The sequence below is a fragment of the Trematomus bernacchii genome, unplaced genomic scaffold (genome assembly GCF_902827165.1).
Source record: "Trematomus bernacchii unplaced genomic scaffold, fTreBer1.1, whole genome shotgun sequence".
In the NCBI taxonomy this organism is placed as follows: domain Eukaryota; kingdom Metazoa; phylum Chordata; class Actinopteri; order Perciformes; family Nototheniidae; genus Trematomus; species Trematomus bernacchii.
The window spans coordinates 3,672,866-3,699,396 of record NW_022987966.1 but is presented as its reverse complement, the minus strand read 5'-3'; the positions used below and the strand labels follow the sequence as shown (position 1 = coordinate 3,699,396).

Sequence of the window (26,531 nt, the reverse complement as noted above, 5' to 3'; positions counted from 1 at the left end):
AGTCCCTATAATTACATGTATGCACTGCAGTGTTATCATCACACAACTGAATGCCAGTAATGAGGAAACGTCAGAAACCCCAGAAAACTAGAGCTGGAGTCCTGACATCTTTAGGACTGTTCATACGTGCAAATGAGATGAATACTAACTGAGCTAGCTATTATTTCATAACCCTATGCTTTAAGTGAAAGTGTAGAACAACAGCTCTGAGCTGTCTATCCATCTGTTCATGTTATTTTTGTATTTATCAGGTTTGTTTCTTCTTTATAGCACTCATTAAAGTGTAAATTGGCAATGAAAAACGTATTTGTCTTTATGAACATATATCTGCCAATACTGCAACTCTGTGGGCAATATTTTGATAAAAGAAGCATTCTGGTTTTTGTTTGTACATCAAGTATTATTGACCATTTAAGGTTGAAGAGACTTTTGTCTGTTGTCTGTGTGGAGAGCAGTAAGATGCATCTGACAACTATGTACGTTTTCATTAGCTAGAAATTAGCTTTTTAATTGGCTATTTATGAAACATCCTGACGTAGACATTGACTCGAAGCTCCAGCTATGATCTTGAGATCTTATTTGCTAATTTGACTGTAAATAATGGACGCCAAACGAAGAGAACCTCTTGGACCGAATATCCACAATCTACCCCAGGACACTAAAAAGATTGTTCGTTGCTACTGGAGGCTTGACGTCCTCCGCCAATAGCCAATTGGTTCCTGGATTGCAAACTTATTGGTGCATGTCCATTTCTGTTTTAGTATCATGCTAGAATTTCTAATTTTCAAGATTTCACAGTTTTCTCATAACACTTCACTTCTTCATGATAAAATACCAAGGGCTAGGTCTGGTTCCTTTCGCTTCAAACTATGACGCGAAGGGTACGCATAGCAAAACTTCTGGAAGTGCCAGGGAAAGCATATTGGTTTCGGCTCGAGGCATAAAATAAATGTACTGTATGTGTTCAAAGGAAACAGTTTCTACTATTGAAATGCTCATAGTCTGTTTTCAAAATAAACTTTATGAGTGGGTTTATGTAGTTTTACTTACACTATGAAACTACTTGGTTTGGAAAGATTGTAGTGATGGTTAAAATATGTGAGTCAGTTTAGTACGTAGGTTACCTGACAAAAGAAAGGTAATAGTATAAGTGAAGTTCACTTTGTTTTAACCTGTTAAGCCCTGAGCCTGTTTTTCAGGTCTCAGGCTCGAAAATGACATTCCCAGAACAAATGACTATATCTTCACTTCTAAAAGGGGTAAATTAATAATCTTTTTTCTCAAAGCAATGATAAACCTGTGAGTTGGATGTAGAAAAGTCAGAATCAATTTTATTTTAAAGTAAATTCAGATTGAACATAGTAAAAAATGTAAATTATAGTGTCCGTCCAAAGAAAAAACATTACTTATGTGAAACCACCCTTGAATGATGGGATAGTAGACTAAAACCTTTAGGAATCCAAACTATAACATCTAATAAGTACCCTGTATCAAGATTGATGCAAAACAAGTGACATTTGACCTTTTTAGAGAGATTTAGAAGAAAAAAAAACAATTTCTTGGGTCATTTGGGTGCATTTTCCATATCTCTGGAACCCATCGGTCGATGTTGATGATTGACACCTCTTTTTAACCGTTAGAGCCAATAGAATCGAGAGGTACGTTCCTAAAATCCATCTAAACATTACCCATTGGTGAATGAGTGATGCGTAGCCAGAATGCCCAAAACCGGAAGCCGTCATACACTCTCGTAGCTATCATAGCAGCTATGAAAACTCCGTTATTGACATAAATATGATGATGAATTATCAGTAATCATTTCAAAGTGACAGACACATTGGATTAACCTATGGATTAACCTTCAGCAGCGTTTTTATCGTTTTAATGCCATTGAACATAACTTTTGATCAGAAAAACAGCAAAGGTAAGACATATTTGCCGTTTTGGCTCAGTAAAGCTACGTTGTGTGATGTCTGGTTTGCCTCAGCTGCCGCGAGTTTTGGTCGCACAGTGATGATACTTATACCTCTAGAATATGTGGAATCTCAGCTATATAGCTGATATCTTGTTTGTGCAGATCCGATAAGTAATAAAGTATTTATACCGTGGGTTCTGTGCTAAGTGCGTTAGCATTTTTTCGCTCAGGGCTCATTTAGACGCTTCTTGTGAAACTTGTGTTTTGTTTCGGTAAAAATGGTTCGTATCGTCAGTTAGCTGAGTTTCTTCCCGTTAAGTGGGTATGACACATTAATAGGTTGTTAAATGTTAAGAAGCCCTGAGACACAGTTTCATGAAAAAAAACTGACACAAACAGCAATCTCCTGGGTGACATGCACACCGTTACTCACCAGTGCGGGTGTTGATGGTGAAGAAGTTCTGCGGGTTGCCACTGACGATGCGATAGTTGAGCCTGTCAGCTGCAGCAGGGGGGGTTGCGTCGGGGTCCTGGGCCTGTATCTGGATCACAGAAACATCCCGTGGAGAGTTCTCGGGCACTGAAGGCCGGTATAGGGGCTCTGAGGTCAGCGGCGCGTTATCGTTAACATCTTCCACCTGGACAAAAACCTCGATGGTGGCGAACTGAGGCACAACGCCGTGGTCGCTGGCATACACTGTCAGCCAATAGGAGTCCTTGGTCTCGCGGTCCAACATGTCGGTGGTGTAGATCACCCCTGGTTGAAAAAAGACAAAAAGAGAAAATTAGTGTTCAGATTATTTAAGTCTTTTAAATGTTTCATTATCCAGATACGGCTGAGAGACATTGGAGAACTGGCTGTAGAACACACCAGGTGAAAGACAACATTGCTAAGCAAAGTCATGTTTAGACTGTTTTTCACTGCAGCATTACAGTAGCTATTCCTTTTTGTTGAATGGTATATTCTGTTTGCTCTAAAAAATCCCAGAGAACACCCTGTCAACTGTTTCTATAGGGACTTTTTATTTGATACAAAGTAGTTCCTACGTGAATAACCAGAGGATTCTTTTGGGAATTGGTTGCCTTGTAATTATCTTTTCATTTCATTGTATCATCTGCTTGACTTTTTCCCATTTCTGCACCCATTGCATTTATTGATTGACACTGTAATAGCTGAATTGTTAAACCAATAAAAAGACTTCAACAAAAGAAGAACAGAAAAAATCAATTGGTTGCCTGCCATGTGTGAAACATTATGTGAAAAAACGTGTTCTAAGGAAATGATGTTGTACATTCTAAATGCTTTAGTATGTTGTAAGTTGTAACGCCTTGATTTGTCTACTGTACAACTAAAGGAGTTGAACCGCTCCTCCTTAGCGTCGAAAGGAGCCAGTTGAGGTGGTTCGGGCACCGAGTAAGGATGCCACCTGGGCGCCTCCCTATGGAGGTGTTCCAGGCACGTCCAGCTGGGAAGAGACCGAGGGGTAGACCTAGGACCAGGTGGAGGGATTATATCTCTTGGCTGGCCTGGGAGCGCCTTGGGATCCCCCAGTCAGAGCTGGTTGATGAGGCCAGGGAAAGGAACGTTTGGGGCTCTCTGCTGGAACTGATACCTCCGTGACCCGACCACGGATAAGCGGGAGAAGATGGATGGATGGATGGACAACTAAAGGAGCTGTAGTTGCAGTGAAGTAACTAAGGGACAAGTTGTGAGTATCACCCTGCTGTCATACTTAATCGTCTCTCTGCTGCTATTGATAATAGTTTATAACCTGTTGCTTTGCATCCTTTATTGCCTAGCCAAAGAGTCTAATTAATGTTTCCCACTTGTAACCGTTACTTATTTTTGTGTGGATCACTTAACCGTGAATAATCATAAATACCTAACAATTATTCTGCACAGCAGGAGGTCTCATTTTGAAATCCCTTTATCTGTTTTTACTCTGAAGTTACAGATCATTTCTAACACACATACTCAAACTGACAATGTGTGGAGATCTGATGAGGTGGCTAAATGATGAAGATGTAAATGTGGTGTTGAGAGATAGCGAGCAGCCCACCACACATTCTGATAAAGCACTCTATTACCTTTACTAAAAAAACAGACTGGGTGAGTGAAGTCCCAGCCAGACCACAGCCTGTAAAACTGTGTGACTAAAAGCTATCTGTTATAATATTAACACGTGATGTAATAATGTGATGCCTCACCAGCGGAAAGTCTAGTCAAAACTGACTGCAACCTCCCACATCATATGTGTGTCTGCTCTCCTATGGCTTGTCTGGGTCAATGTGGAGTGTGGCAAGAAGTGTTTGCATGTATGTGTCTGGTTTGTGTGTGTCGAGTTTGTTTACTTGTGTGTGTGTGTGTGTGTGTGTGTGTGTGTGTGTGTGTGTGTGTGTGTGTGTGTGTGTGTGTGTGTGTGTGTGGGGGGGGGGGTCTGTTTGACTGTGTTGAGTGCTCTTGATTAGCCAACTCCGACGGAAGAATGTACTTGTTGTATTGTCTAACCCTAACCCTAGGTTCATCATAGAGGGTTTTCCATGCACATTCTCATTGGCTTTCACATGAGTGCTGCTGACACACACACACACACACACACACACACACACACACACACACACACACACACACACACACACACACACACACACACACACACACACACACACACACACACACACACACACACACACACACACACACACACACACACACACACACACACACACACACACACACACACACACACACACACACACACACACACTGCCTCTACCCACCTTGGGACCCGTTATCGTTACTACCTACATGGGTGTGTTTGTGTGTGTGTGTGTGTGGGTGTCTGTGTGTGTGTGGGTGTCTGTGTGTGTGTATAACCAATATCTATGGGAGTGATTACCACTGATAACAGCCATCCAATCTGCTGATAACATTCAAAGTGGGTGGTAGAGGCAGGCCGTCAGGATACACACTATATTTCTCTACCTCTTAGTGTATGTTCTGATACACATGAGCACACACACACGTAAACACAAACACACGAACCGTGCCTCATTGTTCCTGTCCTGTGGGACATTTGAATGTTCAAGGTTAGCTGTAATTAATTCAGAGTTGTCCTGTGCTGTGCTCTCTCTGCCTCTGCGTTCATTCATCTCTGCCTTCTTCTGGACCCTCTGCTGCACTACATTAATAGCTCTGCACCATGCTACCACATTGCTTCTAATAGCCCAACTCCTGCTTACAAGCCTGCTTTCCAATTAAGAGTGTGGAATTAACTACAAATGTCACAGGAGTGCTAGGCATAAAACACATTGGAGAGCTGGGAGTGACAGAGGGTGCCTCACCGACCAATCGGCTGCCTCGCAGCTCAGAGCAGAAACAAAGCCGAGCTGCTGCATTGCTGCAGCAAAACCACTGAAAGCTGTGTGACACAGAATGGAAATATGGTGAGTGTGTTAGAGTCTTTGAGCTACGAGCCAAGTGATTCATGTCCACAGACTCGACTGCACTGCTTTCAAGTTAATAATGGACTTCATGTTCTAAATCTGTTATGGACACACCACAACAAATATCATGTCTGATGCCAATATAAATAGTGCCTTGGATCTGTTACCTGAACACGCAGGACATTAGAAAAACAAACACAGGCCGACTTCTACACTGTCTCTAATTTACAGTATATTAAAATATAATTTATTGACAAGGATCCAAGACAATGTTACGGTTTAAATGAACTTGCCAAGAAAACAGACAGCGAAACAGTGAAGTTTAAAGTGAATTTCTGAGAAAATGACATTTGTAATACCTGAATTCTTGTTTCTAGCTGCAGTGAGGCAGGAGCTCTGGAGCCTGACTGGCCTGAGGGCTGCTGGGTATCTGGAGAAGTGCATTTCAACGAGCCAGACAAAGTGAGTCTAGGGCTTAATTGGGAATTAGGGGAAGATTAATTAAGGCAGTGATTAGCATTTGCACTAATCCAAGGGAGTGGAGGCCTCTTGTAATTCAATAGACAGGCATTCACTGTCTTTTATTTCTTACCTACTGCACGGCTAAAGTTGGAGGCAAATACTGAGTGGTTTGAGTTTGTGTGTGTGTGAGCATAAGAGTAGTTTCTGTAATCGGACTTTAATGAACTTCGAATAAGTTCCTAACCGTATCTGCTGTACTTTGCTTCACTAATTCTTTAAAACTGTGCATGTGTTAATGTACACGTGAAGTGATGAGTGTACCTGTTCGGAGATGCCATTCTATCTGTGTTAGTTCAGACAATAAAATGGTCTGTGTTACTGTTTCAATTGGACCTATAATGGGCTTTTTAAGGCAAAAAACACTCCTGTCGATGTCAATGTTCAATCACCCTCTACAGCAGTGGTTCTCAAACCTTTTCTGTCATTCCCCACTTTGAACAGGTGGGCCTTTTCAAGCCCCACCTGTTCTCATCGCTCCAATAAAATGGTAAGCCAAGCTTAAAATTGTCAAATGTATCGTTCTATAACAGGGGTCTCCAACCTTTGTTAGGATGAGAGCTTTCAAAAAATAAAACAAGTTGTGAGCTACTTTTACTCTACTTTTGCTTATTCTGTCTGGTTTATAACTTACATAAAATATATACTGTATATACAGTTGCAATTATGCAGACGAGGTCACATAGAGAACGGATCATAAAATACCTTAACACTGATGCCTATTAATTTGCTAAGGCGAAGTGAAGTGGAAAACATACCCATTATTTTTCTCATAGGCTTTCCAATGCATATAATGGGACAATGACCTAGCATTGAAGGCGTCTTCCTTTAAAGGGCCACATGACGGACGGTGCGTCACCAATAGCAAAAGTGCAGGAGAGGTTGAATAATCTGATCAAATCAGACAGCTACTGTCGGGAAGTATATAAATGCTCTAAACACAGTGATGATATATTGTGGGAGAGAGGAGGTCTAGGATGCCTAGCCTAACCTAAAGTTCTCCTGCAGTATCTAGGCATGGAAGCCCCCGAAGATGCTCATATTCAAGCAAAGATGCATCAGTTATTTGACACATAAAATAACATATTATTATTTCAAACATTATGGCAAATGTTCAAGCGCTAGGGATAGGGTTAGGGTTATTTACTGGAATTCCAGAGCTATGTAGAATTACTCTGTTCATATTTGAGATATCTTCCCCTTTCCCAAGGTGTTCAGCCCTAGCTGACCCAACAGTGTGCCTGGCTCATCAACTCTCCTTGGTTTTTTGTCTTTATATAAACTGAGCTATCAGCAGAGTTGAGAAATGACCATAGAGTTTATTTTGCTTACTTTACTCTGCTGACCAAGTCAAACTAAGCCTTTTCTTCTGAAAAAAAACTGTGAAAAGGTCACATGCATGGGTTTGGTTTGTAAACAGAGTATTCAACTGCTTCAGCCGAAAGGACAGGAAACTGCAATGCTGACAAACCTTCAAACATTGAGTCAAACAATGCCCCCAAAAGTCAAGGGCTTGGCTGATCCCACTGCAAACACACCTACATATGAACACCTGGAAAGGACAACGGAGGAAGAATATAGCCATGGAAACGTTTACAGACACAGAGAAAGTCAGCTTCAAACACAAGGTGTGGTTTAGAAAGTAATAGCTTTCACCCACAGAGCTGGTTCCCACTGCGACAAAACACCATGAGGAACCAAAACTACTGAAATTCCAAAGCCATGCTAGCAGCCCTGTGAGGCCGTACAAAGAAAATCTGTTTGTAATTTGGTGATATGTACACGATTTTCTTCAGAAGTCCAATATTTACCTTTTTACTTAACTTTGCTTACACTAGCATTCATTTAATAAAAGAGCACTCATCACAAAGTAGAGGTGAGGCTGATGTCAACATCATAAGTTCTATAGGTTTCTGGTCATGAAACAAAGTATTGGACAACACAAGAAGCTTTCTATTTGTCAGTGCAATTTTTTCGCTATTTAAGAAAGGGGGCAGTGCAATTGTGACGTGTTGAACAAGCAATCCCCAACATGGTGAAATTGACAGGTAGATCCACCTCTCAATCTAACAACACACCAAAGACCTAAGTATGTCACTTTATATTTTCAATCTCTTCACAAGTCTTTTCAGATGGTGGCTGTGTCAGATTCACAGTTGATCAACGAGTCATAATGATTATGATTTGCTTAGGGAAATGATGGACATCGGACTTTGATCAAAAACAATATCGCCGTTTTTACAATTTGTGAGGTATAGTACAAAGGTGAACAGTCAGGTGCACCAACATCCAAGATGTCTGTATATAACTAGGGATGTTTTTTAAGGGTAGAAGACGTCATGATGATCACTGGACGCCACCTTCTTGGCCAATGGATCATTAACGTTTTCCCTTCCCAATATGTGAGTGATTGAGAGAGTAGGTGAGAAGCATACAAATGTGTGCAGAGTGACGTCACACCCACAGGAATTATTCATTTGGTTTTACGCTTCTGACCTGATGGTTACAGGTTCCCAGGAATTAAATAAAACATCATCTGTCTCCCATGACTCCATGATTATGGTTGAAGGGCACTCTGTGCTCCTACTGGTCATCACTTTACGTGATTGGTATAGAGGCAATACACTTTGGAAACACAACATGTGAAGACATCATGAGGCGCTCCAGAGTTTTTAATACTGTAACCGTTACTGGTATTGTTGTAAATGGTAAATGGACAGTATTTGCAGTATAGAGCGCTTTTCCAGTCTTTGCAAAGTCGCAAAGCTCTTTTTAGAAGTCAGCAATCACCATTTAATTGATATAGAGGCAGAGGCTGCCACACAAGGTGCCACCTGCTCAAGAGACTAACATACATAAACATCGACACACCGTTGGCCATGCCATTGGGACTCATTTGGGTCAAGTGTCTTGCCCAGGGAAACATCAACATGTTGACTGCAGGGGCCGGGGATCAAACCGCTGACCCTCTGATTAGACAACCCTCCACCCGGGCTGCAGCCGGCCTGTCATTTAACTGTTTATTGCTTAAACTGTTTCTTTTACTCTTTTTACCATTTTGTTTTGTTTTTACCATTAAGTCAATTTGGAACCTTTTGAAGTGCTGAACAAATATATAAATATGGACTATTTTTATGATTAGTTGTCTTCCACTTACAGACACAATGTAACAGATCTAGTGAGCTGTCACTCCCAGTGCTTGTTTTCCATCTGATTCCCCCATAATCAGTTTTCCAGTGGCCATTACTGTATGACAATTGGTGCCATGGTTTGACCATTGAGCTTTAGGAACACTATGTGGTACACTTTTGCTGAGTTGGCCTTTAGACTTGCAGACTAGTAGGCACTTTAAGTATACCCTGACTTGGTGCTGAACAGATGGGATGTCTTGCTTCCTGCCTCTCTGAAATATCCAGTATTCTTGTACACAACATGACGTAATCTAGTCAAATTCAATCAGTGAGTCCGGTGCATTTTATATCCAGTGCCCACTGCCACAGATCTAGCAGGAGCTTAAGTAACATGCAATGAGGAAGCACCACTAGCTAGAACGCTTCCATTAGCAAGAAAACAGCATAGAGCCAATATCAGGTCATATGATGGCCATGACACGTGTAGTGTAACAATACACTCCATAACTCATGGAACGTGTTGCCATCGTTAAACAAACATGCCCATCCATGCCAACAGACTCCATGGCAGTCTGGCCTGTAATAGTAGACATATTCAAATTGAGATGTTATAGTGTATGTGTCTCTCTTCATATGATTATACTGTGATAATATTTCAGCCTTTCTACACTCCTGTGCTGGTGTGTGTTGTGGATTCTCAGAAGTACAATAAAGTCAATGAGGACAAACATTCAGGCTGTAGAGGGATTGGTTCAGCCTGTTTCACAGTCAGCTCTTTATGCCACCTCATTCATCATGCTGCAAAGGCCAGAGGAGAGGGGACGCTGAGCAGACAGAGAGAGAAGGGAAGGAGAAAGACACACAAAGTGAGAGCAGAGCTCCACCACCAAACTTCAACAAATAAAATAGGTTAAATAGCCACCTGCTTATGTGGAGGTAGGCAAGGTAATGGGTGAATCTCGACTGGCTGCATGGAAAGGGAAGGCTGTAGGTGTGAGGGGGGTCAACCGCGTCAGATTGTGGAGAGGCTATTAGTGAGCAATGAGCAGCAGGAAGCCGTTATCAGGCTCCTGTCGCTATAATGAGTCCTTAGCTAGCCCTTCAGCTAAGAGCAGGGATTAGCACCTGAGACCCCACAGGTAAAAACCGCATTAGTCTACTAGCATGAGAGCGATAAAGTGCTGGGCCACAATGTGGGGAGAGGAGATGTCTCTATCAGCATGAGGGAGAGGAACAGCAGGGGAGTGACGTTAAGGTTAGCACAGGAAAAAGTCTCTTCTCCTGGTGCTCTGCAAAAATGTACGGTGCAGCAACGAAAGAATAACAATTAAGCCTTTAAAAAAAAGGGACTGAAGAAAGGGCATGTTGGTAGTGAAAAGGCCTGATTTGTGATAATGTTCATTATAAAGAGTCGCTCCTGTGGATAGCTGTGTGTATTTAGTTTAGTCAAGCCTCTAACCCAGTGCAAAAGAGAGGTCCAGTGAGCATCTTAAGGGCTCCATTGGTAAGTAAATAGCTAATAATGCTTATAACAAACTACATGATAGTCATATTACTTCATGTCACCACCGCTAAGCTAAAGGCGCACTTGTGTCAGCGTGAGGCTGTTAGTAGTCTCATTTAACCACTTATTAGCCACCATAGTTTTTAAGACATGTAAAAGCTTAAGACACCCACAGGTGGGGTATTAATAATGTATTTTATGTCGTATACCAAAACATAAAAATCTAGTAAGCTTGTTTAAACCACAACCCTTAATTAAGGAATCTATCCAAAACTATTAAAAAAAACATTGACTTTGAGATGTGGGAGACTGGAATTGCTAAGTTGCTAACTCATTTCTGGGTTTAGGACTCATTCCATGGAGGCAAATGGGAAGTGGTGCATATACGCTAAAAGCCTTGAACCCTTTGGACAGGGTCATTTACCTTATCTCTGCTGGAGATACAAAAACGGTCCAGTTTGCAGAGCTGCTGCAGTTTATCACATTACAATCTTACTGGCATTAACTGAGCATTGGAGACTTTAGTCCCCTTACCTTTAAAGTCTCCCTTCAGGGCATTGTACTATACTGTGAAGGAGTGTTGTCTACATACGAGCTCGTGTGAAAAGAAAAATGATAGTCGCACAGGTAAAATGTAATACATCCATTGGTCTATATTCTGGAAAAAAGCAACTACTGTAAATAAACATTGTGAAGCTGTCTCTTTGGTTGACAGGTATACAATTACATAAGTAAGGATCAGAATACGTCCCCAATGTAAAATACACAGGCTATTCTGTTTACAAAATGCAAAGATACATCTTATCTGTAGTGTGCTCTCTGTAGCTTGTGTCAGAGGGAAGAACCCATACCATGTACCAGCGCCATTTAAGCTAAACAAAGAAAACCAAGCTAACCCAATAAAACATCACTTACTAAGAGCATGTTCTGCAAGGACCAGAATTCAGCATATTGTTTCAGCACAAAGAAGATAAAAAGCAAATATGTTCCTGGCCCCAGCACAATGTAATCTAAAGGTAGTGTTAAATGAATGAAATGATCTCCTTTTACATCTGTTATCTGCATATATGCTCCTGGCACCTCCTTCAGGTCCAGTACCCATTGTGTTCCTCATCACTTAACCCCCACACACCCCCTGCCCACCTGCTCCCAATGTCCTCATCACATGTTAAAGCCCTCTAGCTATTGTTCTCTGCCATAGTGTATAATAGACTATTCCACCTTGCCGAGCCTTTTTCGCCTTGTTATCCTAACTTTCCACCCTTTATAGTTGTTTGCCTAACTTCCTGCTCACACCTGTTTGCACTTAGTTGCCTGGATTGGCCCCATTTTGATCAACAACCAACATATTATTCTTTACCTTTACTAATCCGTGTGTGAGAGTTGAGTTTGAGTCCTAACCTAACTTTACTCAACCATTTCACAACAGGATGCATTTTGAAAACTAAAAACCAATAGGAAATTGAAATATATAAAACCCTAATGCTAGACAATAATGTTGGCAGATTCGGAAAACCCCAATTACGTTCAATGACTGGAGGTTTGTTTAGTTAAACAACATACATTTAGTGACCATGAACAAGCTGCATTAAGATAAAATGTGAAGTTAACTTCCAAATCCTATATGGCACAATTCAATGCTTAAAATGTGTTTATTTTCCTCAGAGAAACGGTAAGGAGTATTTTAGGCAGTTCCTAATGGTTGGAAACCTCATTCATAACATTGACATTTGATATTCGATATCTAAACCAAAAATGTAATTATGCCAAACAGTGTGTCATCCAAACTTGTTTAATAACCCAAAAGTGTTAAGTCCAAAAGTCAGATTTTATTGAAAGATAGGTGTACATGTAACATCCAAAATCCAACAGATATTCTGTCTGAATCCATTCTGTTTGGCGTTCAAAAACACAATGTTCACTTCAGTAAAAAGACTGTTTGCCTTTAGGCTTGATGCACAAAAGGGAGGTCACTGAATAGTTATATTCATTAAAGAAAGCTTATATATTAAAAAGCTAATTTAATCACATGAATTACTTAATCCTTCATACACACACTTTAATTCCCCTTTACCTGACCTTAATTACCTGATTGGTGGCTTTCATTTTAATTAGCTGTTGCCATGGTGATTTGTAGTGGTGGGTCATTAAAAGACCAAGCAATAAAATGGAAATGTCTTTCTCACTGAGATATTTAATGATATGACAGATGATTTACAGAGAGAGTGAGCTAAGTGCGTTTTAGAGCAGTGGAGTAGAGGCAGTAACAAAGTATGAACATGAGATAAAGGACTACAACGGAAACGGAATCTTTTAGCTCTTCGGTCGGGTTTTTTAGCTTTTGTTTCTTCAAAGTAGAGCCAAGACCATTTTTGCATTGTTAGTCCAAAATAAGTGATTGCTGTGTAAGGGAACAAAACACATGTGGGGCATCACGCCTGCCAACAGATGTGTGTTTGTGAAGATTGTAGAGCTGCAGTCTGGCTTTGTGTCGCTTTCTAGTACAACGTGCTTCTTGCTACATTTAAAGAGGAGATGCAGCCTGGGGGAGGATTAACAGACGGGACTATGTACCATGACCCAAAGAGAAGGTAAACACTCCATGCCTGAATGGCTTCTATGACAGCCAGGTTACTGGGGGGGTTAGGGTGGGGTAATAAAAGCCTTCCTGTTTTATGATGTGATCGCATTAGCAATTATAATTTGGATGCTGCTATTGCATACTCAATGCTTCCTCCATGTTTACCTGTAGTCTTGATACAGTCATTATAATCAACATTTTCAGAGAACTAAATATATTAGTACAACGACAGTCATGTCATATCACTGTGCTACTATCACTTTTATCTTCAACAGAAATATTGTTTTATTTCGTAATTAAGGAAGGAACTAATTTTAATATAAATCCTAAGATTTGTACTTTGACATAAGTACAAATCAGAATGTACAGTTTGTTTGTTCAGTATGACAGAAATGTTACATTCTGAAAAATGAAAATCAACATTCTAGAATTTTAATTTGACATTCCAGATTTATAACACAATAATTAAAAAATGTAAGCTCAACATTCTATACTTGTAATTTAACATTATAGAATGATAACTTGACAAATAAAATGGCAAGAAACCAAAAATATCCTCAAATATTTCTAGTTCTGTTAAAATTCCAAGAAATCATTGTTATTTCAGTTCCAGCTTTCTCTTTCATTTCCTATCTGCTTAAAAGGTAACACCTTGTCGGTACCCTGATAACCGCTGGGCATAAGACATCTGCCCTGCACCTGATTCTAACCTCTGACCCCACCTCACTGCAGCATAGATACCCTCCAGTACCTCCATGTCTGAGTAATAAGCTCCCCTGTGGGACTTGTTTGCACCGTGGGCTCCCTGTTGGGCTTCCTATTGAAAGGTTGTGATTCCTAACCGATGTTCTCCCACATCATGGCGACCAGAGAAAAGAAGTACTTGCTCCAGTGAACAAAACCCTACCAATACGCGTCCTTGGGTCTCTTGAAAGGCGCTATACAAATTGAAATTATTATTATTATTAATAAAGGTTTTATGTGGGTTTTTTTCACTAGTTAAAAAACGTACGAGCTAACAACGGAATCGTCCATTCAGATAATGCCACAGCCACCGTTTTGATTTCACACTGCCCGGTCAAAATGTACGCACTGCCCAAGTGTTAAGAGCATGAAATGTAATAAAGAAAAGGTCAGAATTGAGACACAGCATCTGGCTGAATGAATTCCCAGTACAGGCAGACTGAGATGGCCTTGACAAAATCTAACTCACACATTTGTGGAAGAAAGTTAATAGACGTTAGAGCGGCCATCAGAATGGATGAGATGAAAGATGAAAGTGGCTGCAGTGTGTGTGTTAACACTGACAGTGATGGAGAGCAACAGAGAGAGCATTTAAGAGGGGAGCAGGAGAGAAATGAGCCTTTGTCCTTCATCTGATCTCTCGGCTTTAGAGCACGGGTCCAATCGGCTGGGCACATTGATTGTTTGCAGAGCAGCAAGTAGAAGCATTAGCATTAGTGAAATCACAGCACATCATTTGGGAATATAGGGGTAACCTGTTTTACATTTATTTTTTTATTCTGAGGCCTCCTTACAACGTGTTTTCACAGCTAGCCAATTCCTGGCTACTTTCCAGCTGGCCAGCCCCAACCCCTGTGATTCAGGCTGACAGACAGCCTTTAACGATGATGGTAAAGTACACCTGTCCGTCTTCAGGGTCTGAGAGGGACAGAGAGTGGTATATATCCCTGAATCCATCCAAATGGCAGCAGCAGCCAATGAAATAATGTGCAAGAACACCTTCCTTAAAGGTCACTTTTTAAAGTAAACGCAGCATTTTGACCTGTTTACCTGACAAATTAAGATCAGAATAGTTTGTTAACACTCCGTGGGTAAATGTCTCTTCTTACGTCTCCCAGTATTCTAACAGGGTTGGGCATCTGATAGGCCTTGATGCTCATTATGTGTAACTCAAACTAGTTTGCTGACATGGATTTTCACGTCTTTCCTAAACAACATTGACTGCAAGCATTTTCCAGACCTATTGGTGTCTGTAAGGGCCTGGATCCACATAGAGTACTTCTTTGGGTGCCAGCATGTTCTTTTAATTGTTTCAAATTATTTCAGAGCACATGTCGTAGGCGGACATCTTGATGAAAAAACGCTGCACCCGGTGATTTCTTCTGAGTGCTCTGTCTTTATTTTGCGTGGCCTTCCAAGTGCTTCGAGTTTAATACATGTTTTTACATTTTCAGAATTGCGCTAATGGCGTCACTGGAGACTTTGGAGGAGTAGCTGTTTTTTTGCAGTGGGTTTCAGAATCATAACAACAACACCTAAAAGCCCATTTCTTCGAGTTCTATGTCAAACTGATGGGTGACGAGCTCATCCATACAAAGTGTGAGAGCAAGAATCTTCCGCTTTGTGTTCATGGTGAAACAACAATGTCAAACATTATAAAGTAGTTCAAGTAGATGGATTAAAGGCATGGGGGCGAAGCTAGTCTGTTTTACACAAGCGGTGATGTGTTGTCAAGATAACACTGTCATAGTTGATGAAAACCAGGGCCTAAATAACTCTAAATGAAATCAGCTCTTTTAGTCTGGAAGCAGAAAAAGATAACATACTGTAGATTACTACATCCTTAATAAAAAGGACCCACCATACAGGAAGCAGATTCCATGAAACTGTGCTCCCTTTCCTTTCCTTAAACACACCAATAGACCGATCAAAGGATGACCTTAAAAAGCAACCCATATTCCATAATAAAAAAAGGATATTTGTGTCAAAGATCTTCCATGTTGTTTTGTTTAGCTCAGAGCTACTCTCGAAATACTTGCTTCATTAGATCTTACACTTAATGAGTTTAGAGTCCACAGAGTACAACGGGGAATCACAACAGTTTGTTATTTTGTTATGTAACTCTAAACTAGGACACACACGTCTCAAGCTCCCTGATTCATATTACCATACCCGAAGGTTTGTGTCTGATGGCAGGAACACAATGATATAATAAGCGTGTGTGTGTGTGTGTGTGTGTGTGTGTGTGTGTGTGTGTGTGTGTGTGTGTGTGTGTGTGTGTGTGTGTGTGTGTGTGTGTGTGTGTGTGTGAGTATTGTTTGTTCTGTGGGTGAAGTAAGGACGCAGCGTTGTAGGGCAGTGTTGACGATACATTCTGAATGTGTGTGTGTATGAATGCATGCTTGTTTTGTGTGTGTGTGTCTTTTGTGATGAGCAAGAGGTGTGTAGGCTTTTCACACAGGTTTAATCCTAATTGCTTTCCAAGCCGCATTGCTCTGTCACTGAAATTATACACCACCGGGACCAGTGTACGTATGTGTTGGCTGCCCCTGCAGTGAGGGCAACCACATGCTATCATTACCAATGTTATGTTTCTCCTCAGCGCAGGAGTGTGTGTGTGTGCGTGTGTGTGTGTGTGTGTGTGTGTGTGTGTGTGTGTGTGTGTGTGTGTGTGTGTGTGTGTGTGTGTGTGTGTGTGTGTGTGTGTGTGTGTGTGTGTGTGTGTGTGTGTGCGTGTGTGTGTGTGTGTGTTTTGTTCAGCCAGAGGCCCGGCCCTGTTCTCCACAGGCAGGCTAACCTCAGCCCAAAAGAAGCAAGAGATGGAGTGAAGATATACAGCATTGGTTAAAATAAAAAGGAAAGCCACTTCCTGGTTAAATATAATAATAGTTTTAACTGATAGTCAGAGGAAATCAAAGCTAAATGCATGAGTGCTTGATCTTATTTCTGGTGATCCGCCCTGGTATTACATCCAGTGTTTCTATTTATTATTGGACGTTGGGAACTTAAACGTTCACCTATTTATCAAACATAACCTCTATTTGTGTCCTATATATGCCATAGTCTGGTGAGCATACCCAGGCATCTATATACAGTGCATACAGTACAGGTATGTGTTGTTTTCAAATCAGGTTATTTTCTTATTTCTTTGCTAGAATTGTTGCCCATTCCCACAGGACCGTTTCATCCGTTTTTGACACCACTGTGTGTCAAGCCCATTAAACCATATTAGCGTCAAGCAGCACCCACCATGGCCAAAGGCTGAGGAGAAAGTGTCAGAAAGTTACAGCATCACCAATGGCAACTACTACTGACATTAAACATCTCCATCTTCAAGAAAGTCCACGTGAGTGTGTGTTTTCGGTTGTTATTTTTAATCCCAAGGCTACATTTTGGAATCATTTTCTTGATTTAATACACACTCACAATACAATACAATACAATACGCAGAGGCCCTAGCCATATCCCAGCGGACAACTCTTTGTAGCAGAGCACTCAAAAAGACACTCCTTCTCAGATGGCAATTATGATAAATGCAGTCATTAATTCACTAATCATGGCAACAGAAGGAGAGCAGCTCTGGGTAATGTTCAGAGTGTGTGATTAGTGTGTGCTGATGGTCAAACATCATGCTGCACTCTTTAAAGAACCTTTCACTGGCTGACACTGAGAAACAAGCTCTGGCTGGAAGGAAGGCTGTTTTCAGACACATCAATTTGGAACATGGTTTGGTTTTCCAATTGTTTTCAAGGGTTTTTCTTGCATTAGAATCCTCAAAAACCATAACATTGTGTTTGCATACCTAACATGAATCTGCAAAGTGATTGTTTTCGACTATAAAGACAGGAAACTTTAAACACTTCCCTTTAATTACTATAATGAAGTGACCTTACCTGCCAAAAAGTGAAAAGGCATCCCTGAGCACCTCACAATGCTCCAGCACCTTCAGGCAAGTTGCATTTTGGGAGTGCTCATAACAATGTAGACCATTAAAAGAGGGATATGTTTGGCAGTGCTCTCAGTGCAGTCAATTGAACCACACAATTGAATTCAATAGAGTGATGGCTCCTATTGAAGAGTTTGTATAATTGAACTCTTCAAACACTGGGCTGTTATGTGCAGTTGTCACTTTATTTACAGTTTATAGCATATTCACAGAATGTCCCTATAATATTTTAATTAATTATGTAATGTCGACATGGATTCAGTAAGTCAGGCAGTATATGAAATAATAAAGAACCCGTCTTTTTTAAATGTATCAATCCTCCACAGGCATCACTGAAAAGAGTTCACTGAAGAGCAGTACGACTGCTACATTCACTGACATCTTCAACCAAATGCATTTCAATCATTGTGTCTGTGTGTGTGTGTGTGAGTGTGTGTGTGTGTGTGTGTGAGTGTGTGTGTGTGTGTGAGTGTGTGTGCCCACATCTATCTGCCTCCATGTTAACTCCTTGCTGCACATTTGAGGCTCTTCACAATGCTCTTTTCGTTGGAAAACAAAGCTGCGGGCCTCCCTGCCTGTTAGAAATGAATCACTGTAGAATTGGGAGCCACAAATTCTCCTCCAGCTCCTTCTCGTTCCTTTGCTTCTCTCCCAAAACACAGGCACTTCCCAGGGAGAGGTGACACTGTGATTAAGAGTCTTGATGTGAAGAGCTTCCTGCTGAACACAGCGGGAAGGAGAACAATATGGAAAGGTTAGTCTTTCAAGGTAAGTGTGTGTATCTGTGTGTGGGAAGTAAAGGCGGGTGTCTAATGTTAAGCCTATTCAGTAACAGAAGATACTGGCAGACTACAACACATCTATATTAACCCACATAACAACAGCATTAAGTCGCCCACCACCTCATTATTTTCGGTTGCGAAACATCAGAGAAAAAACGCCTACACGAGTGAGCAAACACACTTCAACACCAAATAAAGACGTTTTCAGCTCAAGGCGGGGGGGACCAGGTGGATCCGCAGCAAGACGATCGATGCAGTTAAACCGTTTGGAGGCTGGCACTGGGATATTTGTTCTGCGGCTGCAAATAGTGTTCACTTTCTTTAAATCCCTGCAAGTGGTCCATGGCATATTGAACTTGGCTGCCACTGCTATAGTACCCAGTATCCATTCGCAACAACACAAGAGCTTAAGGAACGCATCACACTTAGGCAGATGGCGCCGTCTGGAAGTCAAGGCACCACCTAAGCTGTGTGGTAATTCTCACTTGGACAGTTCTTGTACAACTTGGACAAGACTTCGCCTGTGTGCTTAACCCAAGACATGCCCATCACCTTTGGCAATACTTTGGTGATTCTGACACGGACAGTAAATGGACTGCATTTATAAATTGCTTTTCTAGTCTTTGCAACCCCTTAAAGTGCTTTTACATATCCAAGATAGCATTCACCTGTTCACACGGATAACATACAGAGGTGCCTAACAAGGAGACTAACGTTCACACACAATCAGACACCGTTACACATTGGGAGCAATTTACGTTTGAGTTTTTGCCTAACATCGACATATTGACTTCTGGGGCTAGGGATCGAACCACCAACCCATTAAAGCTCCAGAACCATAGCCGATCCTTGGACAAGACCTACCCTGTGCACTTTCAAGGCTCACACAGAGACCTGTTCATCACCATCTGCAAAACTGTGGTGATTCTTACACAGACAAAAAACATCACAGAAACTGTGAATGACAGATTTGTATCTCCCCGTTCCTTTCTAGGCATGCAGACCAAGGGATCATCCAGAGATCCTATCATCTCCTGCCAAAATCAAATCATCCAAGAAGTACACCAATATTGCATATATCTAAATGTCTGCATTCTACAGTATCTGTTGCAATGCAATTACAGTATGGTTATGGATAGGCAACTTGGGGTTAGGAAAATAAAGTGCCTAGAGTTTATAAAGAGGCAAATGCAGGTCTTAATCCTGCCGTGCTTCTGGTGTTTAACATCCTTAAAGGGGACCTATCATGCAAAATGCACTTTTGCACGTCTTTTATACATGAATATGTGTCCCCGGTGTTCCAGGGAACTCACCAAGTGTCAGAAAACACAACCCTCTCTATTTTCCTCCATACCCAAATCTCTAAAAAAGGGGCTGCAATGGATCTGATAAAAACTGATCCAGATTTGAACACTTTCCTGACGTCAGGACAGTGGCGCTACGGCTATTGGGCCAACTCCACCAATCAGGAGGAGACAGCCACGGCCATTGCCGTTCGAAAGCGCTGGAGACGCTGTAGTACATATGCCAGGCCAGTAGATGGTGCTGTTCTCACTGAATCTGCCCAGAGCTAAAAAATGTAAAATTGAGCAAAATGAGGCATGGCTAAAATGCATGATCTGTTTGGTATTTTGAAAAAAAAAAAGTATAAATATGGCTTATATAGGTATGGTCCTACACTATATTATTCAAATATAGCATGATAGGTCCACTTTAAGTTTTCACATACGGCAATGCTTCACTACATTTCCTCCCCGTTGCAGAAGGTATACAATTCTAAACAATCTTTCTTTCAGCTGGCCAATAAGAAGAAGCACATTCTACCAGCCAAGACTATATAGAAGCCAGTCAAATCTTACATTGGTATGCAGGACTATCAATTACCGAGATTTAGTTATAATGTGCTCAGTCTGCTTTGGATATCAGGCTAAATACACATAATTAAGTACCAATCAGTGTTATGTTGCTAGCTTTTTTAATATGCGCGAGTATTACCAATATGCAAGGTCCAATTATTTTAAGTGAAATGTGATGTGGTTACATCATCGGTCATTTTGACTGAGGTTGAGGATTGTTTGTCTGATTGACAGCTATTGTAGCCTTTCACACAGTGCCATGGTGGTTTTCACTTGCTTGCTCCACCCTGTCCTACCAAGCCCCGCCCCTATTAACAAGTTTTGACTCCTCATTAACATAAATGTTCAACATTATGGTTTACAGAGCTGGTCAGGGTGTGAGTGCATTTGTGAGTGTGTGTACATATGAGTGGGTGTGAAGGCCAGAGTAATTATCTTTAAGTCGTAATTGTGTTTGTAGTGTTTCTCAGCAGCTTGGGGTTGATTTATGGGGCTTGCCAAGGCTAGCCTAACAAGGGCCATAAATCCTCCCCCCCCACTCTGCTCCTGTTCATCACCTTGGGACAGCCACGCTGGGTTAACGACTGTGTGTGTGTGTGTGTGTGTGTGTGTGTGTGTGTGTGTGTGTGTGTGTGTGTGTGTGTGTGTGTGTGTGATATATAATAAGTCAAACATTTCCTATTGGCCACCTTCAGTCTTTCAATCGGGGACAGGTGAGGGATTCAGCCTGGGCTGGCAAAAGGGAGGGAGGGGGGGAGGGAGTTGAGTGGCTAGGTATTTTGTCTTCAGTCAATTTCACTGGCCATGACTTGAACGTGTCACAGCGATACACTTGGCTAGGTGGATGCAACAGGATGTAGTGTGCTGCTGCTATAGTCTAGCAAGTAGTCTTTTGTAAGGCAAGATTGTTGGTTTGGTGGGATGGTGTATATGGTATAGTATAGAGTTTTAAACATATGAACACCAAAGTCACTATATAAAACCAGTGATCACAACGTAAAGGCATGGAAAATTCAAGCCAAAACAACAAATCTGCTTTGGCTTCACTTTTCCCACATGGTGGTGATAATGTTTTATAATGAAGTATTCCATCAAAGAGCACCCTTGAGGTACAAAATAAAGAGCAATTATATTTAACATGTCAATGTATAAACTAGTGAAACAAGTGTGAATACAACTGATTATCCAATATAAATATACTGTATGTTCACCTTTCTCACTTAAGTTAGTTAACCAGAAAAGACCAAGACAAAACGTGGACTATTATTGACCACATTATGACTTAAAATTAAGGTATAGAGCCATAGACAAGCATTAGACTAAAGAAAATAAATGTGTTGCCACTTTAACAGCCAAATGAAGCTTGGCCAAGGCAGCCAACAGGGAGAAGTGTAAATGATATTAACTTCACACACAAATACACAACCCAAATATACACACATTAAATCAAAAGGCTGGGTTTCAAGGCAATGCCGATGTGGGCATCCTTCCCTGTTCACTGAGTTACACACATTATGCAAATTGAACCTCAAGTTCAGGATGTTTTTCTCTGCTCATTCATTCTCAATGCATAGCATCACCAGTCCACTCAGCTACTCTGTCTCTCTGCTCCTGAGACTCAGCATGCACCTGTTGTTTTGCAACATCTTTGATGTGTTTGATTTGGGTCACTAAGAACGCTCGCTGTGTGCTAAATCAGTGATTCAAATAAATAAAAGCTTTTTTTATGCTGAGATATATTAATGCTTATTTGAACCATAAGCCATAATGACGTCATATTTAATTTGAATTGCATTGTTCTGCATATTTTGTATGTTGTACCATATCGACCATTGCACCCCTACATTTAGAACATGTATCTTTGACATAATATCAGTCAAGTGCAGAGTGTCACCTTTCTGGACATAGAGCCTTGAGACTTACTTTAAAGAAAAAAACCTAACAAGTACCTTAACATCCAACTGTTACAGTTAGAAGAGTACACATATGTAGAAAAGTACACATATGTAACACATATATATGTGACGACCCCAGTGCAATACTTATTAACAACATGATTCATATGACATTTAAAGAATGAACGTACCTGTCTCTTCATCAATGGCAAATCGTCCAAGCCCACTCCCATCACGAATGGAGTACTGGATTTCTCCGTCTCTGCCAGTGTCCTCATCTTCGGCTGTGACTTGAAGTAAGGTAGTTCCAATCCGGGCATTCTCTTTAACTGGTACCGTCAAGGCAAAGTGGGAAAAGTATGGAGCATAGAGGTTTTCGTTCACATCTACGACCTCTACCTCCACAGAGGTGACAGAAAGAAGAGAAACAGGCCTTCCCTTGTCTTTGGCCTTCACAGTAAGGTTGTAGAACTGCCGAGTCTCGTAGTCTAGCTCTTTTGTCAGTCGAATAGCCCCGCTGGCCCTGTCTACCTCAAACCATTCATTATAATCGTTGGCTAGTGAGTAACGGACCTGGCCTCCCAACCCCAGATCTGGGTCCTGGGTGTCTAACCAGGCCACAACAGTTCCTACTGGAAGATCCTCTAGAGCCCTGGCTTTGTAGACATTGGGGATGAATAGTGGGGGACAGTCATTCACATCCTCTAATATTACTTTTAAAGTGATCGCTGAAAACTTCTGGCTCCCTTTCTCTGCCTTGTCCCGGGCCTCGATCTTTAGGTTGAATACCGGAACAAACTCCCTGTCGAGTTGGCCAGCAACATACACTATCCCGTTAGTAGAGTTGATACCAAACTGGGTGGTGCTGGACAAAACAGAGTACACAATCTCCCCATTGGGTCCAAGATCTTTGTCAGTGGCCTCAACCTGGATGACATCCGTTCCTATAGCAGTATTCTCAGGTATGACAATTGTATAGCCTCCTTCTTGCAAAAATTGGGGTGCATTATCATTAGCATCCTCAATGTAAACAGTAAGCAAACGCCAGGCAGTTTTCTGTGGCAGGCCAAGGTCATAAATAGTAAGGTTGAGGAGATATCGATCCCTTTTTTCTCTGTCCATAGGCAAGAAGACACTGATAAGGCCAGTCTCCATGTCGATGTTGAAACAGTTGTCAGTGTTTCCATCTGAAATAGAGAATAGAATCTGACCATTGAAACCTGTGTCCCCATCATATGCATTGACCTTAAAAACACTGGAACCTATCATTAGGTCTTCCCGCACAGCAATATCTGTCGGAAAAGCTTTGTCGAATTGGGGTGTTTGCCGATTGACAGAGAAAAGGTCAATAAATCCTTCCTCGATTTTGGGCTTCATGCTAGCTTTTGACTTTTTGAGTAACTTTTCTGCTAACTTTTGGGCTACCCTTGTCTCTCTGCAATTGAAACTTTTGGGAGGAGATTTCCCATGAGATACCGAGATGTTAACAAACATAGGATCAGAAAAGTTCTCGCCATCTGTAGCAGTTATTTTGAGGTTAAACAGACCGTTCTTTGGACTGGCTGCGTCGAGGGAATGTTGCAATGAGAGGACCCCTGAATCTGCGTTGAGGTCGAAGTAACCCCATTCATTCCCTGAAATGATCTTGTATTTGACTAGCTCCAACTCATCGATATCAATGGCAGACATTGTGGTTATCACATCACCCACTGGGAAATCCCTGGAGATCACCCCCTGGCATGCGACCTTCTCAAACAATGGCCGGTTGTCATTTACATTTTCCAGGTGGATCGTTACATTTACTTCACTCTCTCGCCTGTAAGGGGACCCCCAGTCAGAGGCTCTGACAACAAACACATAGCTCTCTGATGAAGATTCAAAGTCCAACTCTTTAGTGGTGCTGATGATACCAGAAAACTGATTGATCTGGAAGGGTAATGGCTGAAGGCTGGAAATGCTGTAAGTAATGTATCCATTTTCTCCTTTATCCACATCCACTGCGGAGACTGTTAATACATTGGTCCCAACTAGTACACTTTCATTGACCAAAACCTCATAAGAAGACTGCTCAAATGTTGGTGTGTTGTCATTGGCATCCTCAATATTAACCCTCACTTTAACTTTGAGCTCACTATCTATCTCCATTACCTCAAGATGAAAGGCATCCTGGGTCAGCTGAGTGAACCAGTGAGTGGTGGAGATTACACCTGTTAGGGTGTTCATTTGAAAAAAGGCTGAGTCTGCAGAAGGTGTCAGGATATATTCTGCATCATCGGGCTCTGGCTTGATTTTAACAGCCTCTACGGTTGTTCCTGGTGGTGAAATTTGACTGAGGCTTACATCGTACAAGTCTTTCTCAAAAGTAGCTTCCACTGTCTGCCGTTTCTTGACCATAATGTGAACAACCTTGACGGCAGAGAACTTCTGTGGGACTCCTTTATCTTTAGCCTGCAAAGTCAGGTTACAGCCATAAGGGTAAGTCTCCCAATTGACTGACTCAGAGGCCTTGATGGCAAACTCACCCTCCACAAACCTTTCTATGAAAAACTGCTCTAAAGGATCTCCACCAACAATGACCACTGAGTCTACTTCCCCATTTAAACCTTCATCTAGGTCCTCAACAGTGACCATGGCATACACAGGGTTTTTATCAAGCCACGAGGGGCTATGGGTGACAACACTCATGACAGGGGCATGCTCATTCACGCGCTCTACGTGGACGAAAAGCTTGGCTGTGCTGCTGACCCCATTATTTCCATAGAGCTTCATGCCGCGGTCCACAGCTAGGATTTCTAAGTCGTAGCGGTTCTGCTCATCAATATTGAGCGTTCCACTGAGAGAAACCACTCCACTGGTTGGGTGTACGGCAAACAGCTCCATTTTATCCTTGAAAAAATAGTAAAACTCCCCGTTGGAGCCAATGTCTGCATCTGTGGCGGTAACTTGTGCTATGCTAGTCCTGAGAGGAGTGCTTTCTGCAATAGTGACGGAGTAAGTGGTGGGTGAAAACAGGGGTCGCAAGTCATTCATATCCATGACCTGGATACTGACTTTAGTCCAGGTCTCAAGGAGGGGTTCTCCCTTGACAGACGCCTTTACCGTCAATACATAATTATCCTGAATCTCTCTGTTCAAGATTGCTGCATTGCCACCTTTAGTCCTCATGCGTAAGAAGCAGAAGTCTCCCAGCACATACTCCTCTGCCTTGAAAAACCCTTCGTCATCACCAGAAGTGATTCTGTAACGCACATCCCAGGAGCGCTGGGCCAGGTGGATGCCCATTTTAACTTTACTCATGGTATAGGTGCGTGCTGCTGAGTTTTCGTAAACCATAGCGTGGTAGACAGCCTGAGTGAAGCCAAAGTGAGGTCCATCCTGAAGGCCCCCCTGGGTATTCTGGCCGCAGCAGGGTGGTGGCTTGAAAAGCAGCAACGGCAGCAACAGGACCAGGCCAAGGAGAGGGGCTCGCATGCCTGCCCTCTGGCCCATATTCACATCCATCCCATCATCAGTCCATCCTGAGGGAGACAGAAACAGGGGGGAAAAAGGTTAGCAACAGGGAGAAGGACATAACATATTAACAGGCTACTTATTTTACCCTTTTCTTGTCCATTGGACTATCGACATTGATTGGAAGTAGGGAGGGGAGGGGGAGGGGGAGGGGGGTGGTCTACAGTTACCAGGCAACCAAAATGAAGGCTGACATCATCCTTGTGTGGCCTCTGGACACTAAGATAAGTGTCAGCAGTCAATTGCAAGTTTCAGAAAAACCAGCGGTGGTTTGAGAAGGAACAAAATAATTGTATGGCTAGGAAGAGCAGGGTAACATCACCAAAACAAACACTAAAAAGAAAGTGCAAAGGGAAAAATGATGGGCCGTCGTACCATGACCCTATCATAACCCGTATCCTGAAATACATGAAAACTGCAGCCCTGTGTTTTAAAACCATGTAATATCTCGAGACGCAAACCAGTTATGGTTTTGAAATGGAACTCAAGTAGCTGCTGTATTGAGATTGTGTTCTCTTTTTCAGGAAGAAAATAAATGTGTTCTGAAAGTAAGCTGCCACAAATATGTGCCATTTTGGGCTTTGGGAGAAAAGCCTGATCCGGTAAAAGCCATGTTGTGGCCACAGTGGTCTACATGTTGATGACTCTGCACTTTCCACCACGTAGGGATGGGGCGGGAACAGGCAGACTGTGTGTGAGTA

At 41.8% G+C, this 26,531-nt stretch overlaps 1 protein-coding gene across 1 annotated transcript in view; it reads right to left on the bottom strand.

The window, feature by feature from the left end:
- The window catches only part of fat3a (FAT atypical cadherin 3a), a 105,969-nt gene extending 80,148 nt beyond the window's left edge, over positions 1–25,821 (bottom strand). The window contains 2 exon segments of the mRNA XM_034115808.1: positions 2,349–2,672; positions 22,512–25,821. Coding sequence (XP_033971699.1) covers positions 2,349–2,672; positions 22,512–25,821 — 3,634 coding nt within the window.
- Positions 25,822–26,531: the final 710 nt, after the last annotated feature.